General features: G+C 48.5%; 1 protein-coding gene across 1 annotated transcript in view; it reads right to left on the bottom strand.

Moving 5' to 3' along the window:
- Nucleotides 1-2,354: 2,354 nt before the first annotated feature.
- The window catches only part of Glb1 (galactosidase beta 1), a 78,934-nt gene continuing 70,772 nt past the window's right edge, over nt 2,355-10,516 (bottom strand). Inside the window, exon 16 of the mRNA XM_076577284.1 lies at nt 2,355-2,909. Within this exon, the coding sequence (XP_076433399.1) occupies nt 2,646-2,909 (264 nt within the window). The 3' untranslated portion in view covers nt 2,355-2,645. The remainder of the gene's footprint in view (nt 2,910-10,516) is intronic.

Raw genomic sequence — 10,516 nt, 5'->3', positions numbered from 1 at the left:
TGTCTGGTGGGGATGGCATAGAATTCTCAATGCAAATTTCCAGATTGTCTGAGGGACAAGGGAAGCCAAGGGGCTGCTCTGACATTCAGGGGCAGGGACGCTGTCACCTAGAGTCAGCAGCTTCTTTCCTCCTAACCCTGGACAGTCACCTGATGTTCCTGCAGCCCACGTGTGGTATTGCACCATAGCCTAGACAGATCCTCATTGTGACTCAGAAAATGACCTTTGATTTTTCACAGAAGGAAGAAATAAAGATCACAGGAAACAGTTTGCTGTTCCTGTCACTTGACAGAGGACACTGGGCTGGTTGGGGAAAAGTGGACCCCCAGGCTCAGACCAGTGCCAAGCAATTTCATTTAGCATAAACTGGAATTATCAAAAAACAGAGATGGGCAGACCGGCAAACAGAAAATGGCACTGGACAATGGGGAAAAGAGGCCTGGGGCTGTGGGTCAGTCAGTAGTGTCTGTCCAACACGCATGAAGCCCTGGGGTCCATGCCCAGCATAGCCTGAAAATGGCATGGCGGTGCATGTTTGTGATCAAGTGAGGTCAGGAGGATCAGAAGACGTTAAAGGTTATCTTTGGCAGGTGGGTGGTGGTGGCGCATGCCTTTAATCCCAGGTGGATCTCTGTGAGTTCAAGGCCAGCCTGATCTACAGAGTGAGTTCCAGGACAGCCAGGGTTGTTACACAGAGAAACCCTGTCTCGAAAAACAACAACAACAACAAAAAACCCAAAACAAAAACAAAATGGTTATCCTTGGCTACATGATGAACTCAAGGCCAGCTTGGGCTACATGGGACTTTATTTAAAACAAAACAAAACAAAACAAAACAAAAGACTATGGTGATATATTGTGTCCCTCAATGTATTGTGCACCCTAATAAAGCTTATCTGGGGATCAGAGGAAAAAGCCAGCCACTACAGTAAACACAGAAGTCAGGCAGTGGTGGTACACATCTAATCCCAGCATTCGGGAGGCAGAGATCAATCCAGATCTTTGAGTTCAAGGCCACACTAGGAACAGAGCCAGGTGTGGTGGCACATGCCTTGAATTCCAACACTAATTAACCATAAAGGTCTGTACAGACAGACAGGAAGTGACGGAGCTGGGCAGGAAGAGGAAGTGATGTAGCTGGGCAGAGAGAGGAAGTGAGATGGCAGGGACAGAAAGGCATATAGGTGTGGGTACACAGGAAGTAGGTCTCTTTGGAGACTGAAGAGACGGTGAGGTAAGGTTGGTGGTGGCTTGTCCTGTTCCTCTGATCTCTCAGATTTAACCCCAATATCTGACTCTAGGTTTTTATTAATCAAACCGTTTAGTAATTCATCTGACAAAAGGCGGCTATGGAAACGGCTCAGTGGGTAAAAGCCCTTGCCAAACAAGCATGAAGACTCGAGTCTGAACCTCTGGGACCCGTGTAAAGGCTGGGTGCAAGAGTATGATCCTCGTGTTCCTGTGGGGGGAGGGGAGGAGTCGGGAGAAGGCTCGAAACTTCTAGGCTAGTCTGCAGTACGCTGTGAGTGTCGAACAGAAGATCCTGTTTCAACACTCAAGATTGTCCTCTGACCTCCACATGCATGCTATAGCATGAGTGTCTGTATATGGATGTGGTTGCACACCCCCCCATTTTAAAGTATAGGTTAGAAAAAGGGACCAACTACCCAAATGTTTACCATTCAGATATAATCATTTTTTTTTTTGAGACATGGTTACTTGTACCTCAAGGCCTTGACTCCACTATGTAGCTGAGAAAAACCTTGAACTTGGATCCTGTCTCACTTCTTGAATGCTGCTACAGGTGTGTACTAGCATGCCTGGTTTTGTGGAGCCCTAGGGACGGAACCCACGTGCTTCCTGCATGGTAAACATGTTTTGCCAACGTAGCTACATCCCAGCCCCACATTAGCAGGGTCTCAAATACAAGCAGTATTATATTTTATAAATCTTACATGTGCCTAGACACTAAGGCATTCCTGAGCAATGACACCCAACATGGACCTCAGACCTACACACATATATGCATACACATGCATCTGCATGCATACATGAACACACACACACACAACCCTATTCAATTGTGTAGAGGGACTGTACCACCTACTTGGAGCAACTGTTAATCATTTAGATGGTTTCTATAGATTTCCTACCTAGTAGATAGCATAGAGATTCAGAAACAGTCAAATCAGGGTCAGAAAAGCAGCCGTTCGCTAGCCCAAACCAGGCTTCTCTGCTACCCACTTCGAACCTCAAGCTAGTGAAGTGGCTTCACCCAGCCTACTCAAGTCTAGTTGAGATTTCACTCAGACCATGGAGTTTAATACCTGCCTGATAGCAACATCACCACCATCGCCACTTGAGTACAAATTTTATTCAACGGAAAGACGACATGATTGTTTCAAATCAAACCAAGAGACATCATTCAAGTTTTGTTCCAACTCTGCACAACACTCCAGCTGTGTGTGTACCTGTGATGACTACTCCCTTCAGCCTTCCTGGTGGCCGCAAGAGTGGGAGGTCAGGCAACGTAAGGCTGCAGAGACACCAGAAGGACACCCCCCCCATAAATTTATCTTCGACTGTAGCAAGAAAAGGATGATCCATGCAGCCCGTGCAGGGCTGTGGTCCTAGAGGCTCAGTCATCACAGGGGGTTCAGCCATGGGTCTTCATCAGACCAACCTGGAATCCTGTTGGCCAGGGACCTGCCGATGACTGGCCTGTCAACAAACTCCACTGCACACAGCTCTGTGGTCCCGTCACTGCACGGAGCCAGCTCCAGCTCCAGGACTGTGATGTTGTTTGGGGCTGAAGTCGTCAGGATGTGCCTCGGCACAAACAAGGTCACCTGTGGGCCCTGTTTGGGCCAGTATCGGCCAAGGTTAAAGCCGTTGATCCACACTTGACCCTGAAGAGAGAGAGAGAGAGAGAGAGAGAGAGAGAGAGAAACCATCAGCCAAGGAAACACTAGTAACAGAGGGGGCCCTGAGAGATGCCCCTCAGAGATGGCCTGAGGATCAGGTCCCCTTGGTCCAGCATCCCGCTATCTCATGTGTGGGGGGAATGGGTGGGAAGAACGGCAGAGCCTGCCCCAAATGCCAATTTCCACTTTAAGAAAAATGCACATGGAGCCCCAGACTCCAGATGCTGCAGATCTCAGTCCTGGAGCACACCTCAGTGCATTGCGTGCTCTACGCTGGCTCCCAGGCACTGCCTGTCTGTCTGTACACCAGCCCTCTCTAGTCACTGCCGCCACACGCTCCAGCAGGTGAGTCTCCCTGCTCTCTCTGCCCTACAGACCCAGGCCTTAGCCACGCTATCTGATGTGCACAAAGCCCACAGTCAGAGAACTGTCCTCCAAACATCCCAAGATGAATGCAAGGGTGTGTGGGGCGGATGCTGTAATCTCAGCACTTGAGAGACTTACGGCAGGAGGATCGGATTGAGTTTGAAGCCAGCCTGGGCAACATAGTGAACTTCAGCCACAGAAAGGAGAAAGATGAGAATGGGGGCAGGGGCCTCCTGGGCAGAGCGTCCAGGTCACTGTTGTGTTCGTGATTCTCATAGCTTTCCTCCGAGGGAGGCAGAGAGAGAGCCGCGTGTCTACCTGGAGGACCAGATGAAATCCTACAAACCGTGGAGACTCTTCCTGTGAACAGGGAAGCTGCTTCACGGGCAAACACAGAGTTCAAGGGGTGGCCGAATAGATGGAACATTCGGGTGAAAAGTTGGGGATGGTGGAGGTCAGACATGCCAGAGACAAACAGAAAGTCTGGAAGAGGAAAGGAGCAGAGGGAGAAGGCAGAGGGGAGAAGAATGATAGACGGAAGGAAAAAATTGCTACTTGTGGTGAGCCTTCCTGCTCATTTCAAAATTTTAATTAATATTTGCATAGTCTTCCTAAGTAGCAAAGGCTGGCCTGGGCTCACTGTACAGTCCAGATAACCTTCCTGCCTCTACCTCCTACGTGTTGAGGTTACAAGGGTAATAAGGCTTCCCTTGGCTTTTTTCCAGTCCCCGAACTTCTTCTCCGGCTTCCCATCTCATTCCTCTCACACGCTAGCTGTCTGACCTCAGGCAAGTCTCCACTCAAGATCCACACCCCGGACAAGGACGGCGCAGAGTTTACGGCCTGAGAACGGTCCCCAAAGCACCTAAGATGAGTGTGTGAGTGGGTGCTGTCATCTCAGCCCTTGGGAGGCTCCCGCAGGAGGACTGCTGTGAATTTCAGGCCAGCCTAGGGGGCAACAGCACATTTCGGGTGGTTGCCCTAGCACCTGGTGCAGGGGCTGTGCTCCTGGGTGGATCTGAGCGCCCCTTACAACCCCGAAACCAAAGCTCTTGGCATCCACGGCCCACAGAAGGAGGTCAGCGACTCATAACTGCCTGTCTGTTGGATTAAGTCATTTAGAAAAGGTGGCAGTTTCGGAGTTCTCAGAACTACTTTACTCTTGTTTTTACCATGGGATCTGTTGTCTTCCTCTGTCCTAAAAGGCATAAGCCCTAACAGTTTCACCCGGACTTTATCAGCTCCATCTCTACCAGAACCTTGTTTTCACAGTCAGAGACCAGCTCCTGATTTCATTTGCCATGCATTCGTTTTGACTAATTTTTAGCTACATATAACTGTACATAAACAGGCTGGGAAGATGGCCCAGTGGGCAAGAGCACTTGCTGGGCAAGCATGAGGACCCAAGTTCAAATGCCCAGCTATCACATAAAAGAGCCAGGTGTGGTCTCCCCTGCCTGGAACCCAGTTCTGTTGGGGCAGAGACAAGAGGTTCACTGGGACTTGCTCGAAGTCAGCCTAGCTCCAGGCTCAGTGAGAGACCCTGTCTCAAGGGAATAAGTGGGGAGAGAGACAGGACATCTGTACTCCTCTGACCTGTGCAGGAGCATGCACGTGCACACATGTACCACACACACTCACACATATACAGATGCAAATAAGTGTACAAATGCATTGTCATTTTAAATAGCACATGCCATTCAATGGTATGGATATACCCATTATTTTTTGAGACTTTTTTTTGTAGCCCAGGCTAATCTCAAATTCATGATCCTTCTACTTTGGCCTCTTGCATGCTGCGATTATGATTACAGGTATGTGCTGTCATGCCTGACTAATACATCATTCCCTACTCCCTGATTTTCCTTCAGTTCTAGGGATTAAAGCAGGGCCTGTGTATTGCTACCACCAAGCTACATTCAGAATATGCCTATGAGGCCGGGCGGTGGTGGTGCATGCCTTTAATCTCAGCACTTGGAAGCAGAGCTGTGAGTTCGAGGCCAGCCTGGTCTACAAGAACGAGATACAGGACAGGCACCAAAACTACACAGAGAAACCCTGTCTCAACAAAACAAAACAAAGCAAAAAATCAGAATATGCCTATGTATTCATTTGCTACTGAAAATAGGTACTTGTATGTTTCCAGATTATTCTGACTTTTTTTTTTTTTTTTGACACATGATCAGTTTCATGCAGCCCAGAATGGCCTCAAACTCATGAAATAGTTGAGGATGACCTTGATCCTCTGGCTCCTACCTCCAGAGTGCTAGGATTACATGCATGGACCACCTGGTTTAGGAAGTCAGGAGTGCTGGAGACTGAATCCAGGGTTTTATGCAGATTAGGTAAGCACTTGGCCAACTGAGCCACACCCCAAACCCTACATGTCTGTCCTGTACCTCGAGTTAGAGTCACACACACTCATCTTTCTTATGGGAGGACAGGGCTGCGAGGCCACAGGCTGAGCATGTGTCCGGCCTTCATGGTGTTATAGGAGTACAAAGGAGAATGGTTTTCAGCTTTTAAAATAAACTAATGTCTACTTTAAAATGTTTTGTTACATGTGGTGTGTGTGTGTGGTGTGTGTGTGTGTGTCATGACACATGTTGTGATCAGAAGACAACTTGTAGGAGTTGGTTCTTTTCTTCTATGTGTGGGTCCTAGGGATTGAACTGAGGTCCCCCGGCTTGGTGGCAGCCAGATTACCCACTGAGCCATGTTGTGGGCCCAATTTTCACTTTGAGTCAAATTTAAATATAAACAGGCTCACTGAAGACAGTGGTTTCATCAGAACCCGTTCCCCACCTCTCTCCATCCTCATGGCCAGTCCCTACAGGGAGCCTATGATGTTTCATCTGCATCATCAACTTGGCTGGATGTAGAATCACCATGGACACGCATCTCTGGATGTGCCTAAGGGAGTTTCTAGACATGTTTAACTGAGGAGGGAGAGCCACCCTGAAGTGGGCAGCACCATCCCAAGGCTGGGGTCCCGACTGGATAGAAGAGGAAGTGCTGAGCACAGCAGTCACCTCTGCTTCCTGTGGACACAGTGACAGCTGCCTTGTGCTGCTTCCTCGTTCTCCACCTGATGGACTGTACTCACACTGTGAGCCAATGAAATCCCTCCGGCTATCCATTTACTGAGACAAGGTCTCACTCTGCAGCCCTGGCTGGCCTGGGACTCACTATATAGGCCCAGTTGGCCTGACCAGAGATCGCTTGCCTCTGCCCCCTGAGTGCTGGGGTTAAAGGTGAGCACACCCTTCTTTTCGTGGATTTGCTTTTATCAGGAATGTCTTCAGAGCTATGAGAAAATAACTGATACAGAGCCCTGGACAGCACTGTCTGAGACGACTGGACCCTCCTTTCAGGCCTTGACATCCTCTGTGAACTGCAGAGCCCGGTCTCTTCTGCCGTACGAACACTGGCATACATGCGGGCAACCCCGGGGACGCATACGCCAGCTTTCACCCTCCCACTGTGCTCCGGCCTCTCCACCTCCCCAGCATCCTCGCTCAGCCGGGCACCACACCTGTCCCCATCACACTGACACCCACACTTGCTCATCTTCCTCAGCGTCCTCAGACCCGAGCACTGGCTCCCCATGTGCAGCTCACAGTTCACAGTTCCCGACCTCCTCAGAGGGTAGCGTCACGACCTCTTCATCTCGGCCACTCACTGGCCCGTTAACCTCCCTCCTCTTGTAGTTAATACCCATGTTGGGTATGTCGTTTGTTTGTTGACTGGTCTGTCAACCATCTGGGGGCTCTGGCACAGACTCGCTATAAAAAAGATGGAAAAAATACATACTCACGTGAACACACACACACACACACACACACACACACACACACACGATTGTATAAATTACATATATGTGCAGTATCTACTCAGCCAACTCATTAGGTCATGTTTGTTGACAATTCTTCCTGAGAAGACACGGTGAAGAGGGGCTGCAAGGGACCTGGGTTGTTCCCAGCACCCGCACGGTAGCTCACAGCCACCAGTAACTTCAGTTCCAGGGGATCCTGTTCTCGCCTCTTCTGACCTCCATGGGAACCAGGCACATGTGTGGTGCACATACATGAAGGCAAAACACTCATACAGATAGAATAAAAAATTAAAAATCTAAAAACAAAACAAATAAAAAGATACGGTGAAGAGGACTCAGAACTCCACTGAACAGGTTATTTCATGGTCCTCTACTCTCAATTCAGAGTTGGTTTTTTTAAGATTTATTTACTTGTGTGTGGGGGGCAATATACATGCCACAGTCATGTGTATGGACATCAGAGGAAACCTGTAAAAGTTGGTTCTCTTCCTTCAATACAGTCCAGTAGAAGGACTCTTGCTAGCCTAGGCTAAGTGTGAAACCCTGTCACCAAAGACCAAGAAGAAAGAAATACGCTAAAGTTATTCTTGGTAAATTATTCTTGATAAACCCAAAGGTTTATGTTAATGAGGTGACTTCAGGGGGTTGGGGACAAGCACTAATAACAGAAGAGTCAGTGGCTCGGGGGTGCCCCATGGCAGCCCCAGCTCCTGGGGTCCATGAAAAAGGCTATCTCTGACCATCTTGACCCCGGCACATACTTCTGCCGTCTGCCATTGACTCTAACTAAGGTAACAGCAATGCTGAAGTTCTTGGAAGTGCCTGACCTACTTCTCAGTTGATCACATAGATCTGTACACGTGTGTGTGTGTGTGTGTGTGTGTGTGTGTGTGTGTGTGTGTGTGTGTGTTAACTTACCTTGATAAGGTCACTCTTATCAGGAGAATTTAGAATGCAGCTTCCTTTTTAAAAAAATATTTATTTTTATTTCATATATGCATTGGTGTTTTGCCTGCATGTCTGTCTGTGTGAGGGTGTCAGGTCCCCTGGAACTGGAGTTACAGACAGAGGTGAGCTGTCATGTGAGTGCTGGGAACTGAACCCAGATCCTCTAGAAGAGCAGCCAGTGATCTTAACCTCTGAGCCATCTCTCCAGCCCCTAGAGTGAAACTTTCAATACCGGTTTGTTTTGTTTTTGATTGAGACAGGGTCTCACTATGTAGACCAGGCTGGCCTAGAACTCAGAGGTTCACCTACCTCTGCCTCTGGAGTTCTCAGCAAAGGCATGCACCACCATGCCTGGCCCTCAATACTGTTTTAAGATCTTCAGAAGTTCCTTAAAAAGTGGAAATAGGCTTAGCATGGTGGTGCAAGCCCTTAATTCCAGCACTCCCATCAGGCAGAGACAGATGGATCTCTGAGTTGTAGGCCAGCCTGGTCTATGCAGCCCGTTCCAGGACAGCCAGGCACCATAGTGAGGTCCTGTCTAACAAAACCAAAAGTGACAAACTAAGGTCCAATAAATCACACTAAAAGAAGTCTAGGTACTTGGGGGGTTCAGACTGGGAAACAGACCAGTTCCCAAGGTTAAAAGGTTCTCACTCATCACTCACTGTGGTGAGAGAGAGCTTGATTTTATAAGGTAAAAGGGGCACACGTAGAGATAAGAAGTAAACAGATCCCCTGAAATACACAGGGAAATTAACTGCTTCCTTCACAGCCACCTCGGCTATCTGCAGGTGGTGTGAATTACACCTGCCCAGGTCTTAGCAGTAAAGTGAAACAGCTTTTGGGTTGCTGCGGATTTTAGGAGGTGGAGATACTGTGATACTGTCTGTTACCATAACAAACACCCAAAACATTCAACTGGAAGAAAGAAAGGTTTGGGAGGTTGCTTTTTTGTCAACTGCAAAAGTACGTCATGGTAAGGACTGGAGGACTGAGGGGTTGAAGGGAAGGTTCAGATGGACAGCACTTGCGGCACGATCCTGAGAAGCTGAGTTCTGGCCCTGGCGGTTACATAACAAGCTAGGCACTCTGTGCACACCTGTAACGCCAGTTCGGAGTGGGTGGAGAGAGGAAGACCGTTGGGTTTGCTGGCTTCCAGGTTAGGGAGAGACCCTGCCTCAAAGGGACAGGTGGAGAGTGATGGGAGATACATGATGCTTTCTTCCGGCCACCTGCGTTTCTGCTCTGTCTGTCTGTCTCTGTCTCTCACACACACACACACACACACACACACACACACACACGCACACGCACACGCACACGCACACGCACACGCACGTGTGCACACACACAATCTAAAAATTATAGCAAACACACCTACCTGGAGTTTAGCATGCTTTCTGGGAGAACCTGATTATCTAGTTTCCAGGTTCACAGGATTTGTGAGTAGAACCCACAAGTTAGATTTAAAGAACGACCTTGTAGGCTTAGCACAACTGTAAACCAGGGGGCAAAGGGAACAAGGTTCAAAAGCACATCCCATTTTGGAATGGTTGATGGATGGACAGACGGAGGGTTTGGATGCATGCTGACATACAAACGGCCTCAGCTCTGGGCAACTTCCTCCAGCTGGAGCTGGTCTACTGCTGCTTTCTTTGGCCCCTGCCAGGCACCCTACAAATGGCTTGTAGGGTGATACACCAATGGCCTTCGCAGCTGTCACTGCTTATAGCCAGCTGAGACGCATATGTGCCCAGAGGAGACCAGTAGTCAACACTGTGGCTTTCCACCTTGCTCTTTGAGACAGGGCTGCTCACTACCCAGAGCTTGCCAGTTAGGACAGGCCAGCAAACCGGCCAGGGACCTGCCTCTCTTCACTTCCCCAGCTAAGATTACGAGCAAGCACCACCACCAATGCAGCTTCTTACACATGAGCTGGGGCTTGAACCTATGTCCTCCTGCTTGCCTAGCAAGCACTTTTCCCAAAGAGCTAGCTCTCTAACCTTATTAATTCATTTAAAAATATTTGGCTAGGTGTGGTGGCACGTGCCTTTAATCCTAGCACAGACTCGGGAAGATCTTATTGAGTTCCTAGTCAGACAAGGCTACATAATAAGACCCAGTCTCACAAAAGTAAAATTCAGTCAATAAAAACAAAAAAGATTCATTTATGTGTGTGTGTGTTTATATATGCCATGTACATGCAGGAACCCAGGGAGGCCAGAAAAGGGTGTCAAATTCCCTGGAACTGGAGTTATAGACAGCTGTGAGTCATCAGGTGGGTGCCAGGAATCCAACCTAGGTCCTCTGCAAGAGCAGTAAGTGCTCTTAACTTCTGACTCATTTTTCCGGCTCCACATTCTTTTATGATATTTGTTCCTTTTTTAAAAATTTGAGTCAGGATCTCATGTATTCTGGGCTGGCCTTGAACCTGATATGTACC

The sequence above is a fragment of the Peromyscus maniculatus genome, chromosome 7 (assembly GCF_049852395.1).
Source record: "Peromyscus maniculatus bairdii isolate BWxNUB_F1_BW_parent chromosome 7, HU_Pman_BW_mat_3.1, whole genome shotgun sequence".
Classification (NCBI taxonomy): domain Eukaryota; kingdom Metazoa; phylum Chordata; class Mammalia; order Rodentia; family Cricetidae; genus Peromyscus; species Peromyscus maniculatus.
Note: the sequence above shows the minus strand (reverse complement) of the source record. Positions and strands in the feature narration are given on the sequence as shown.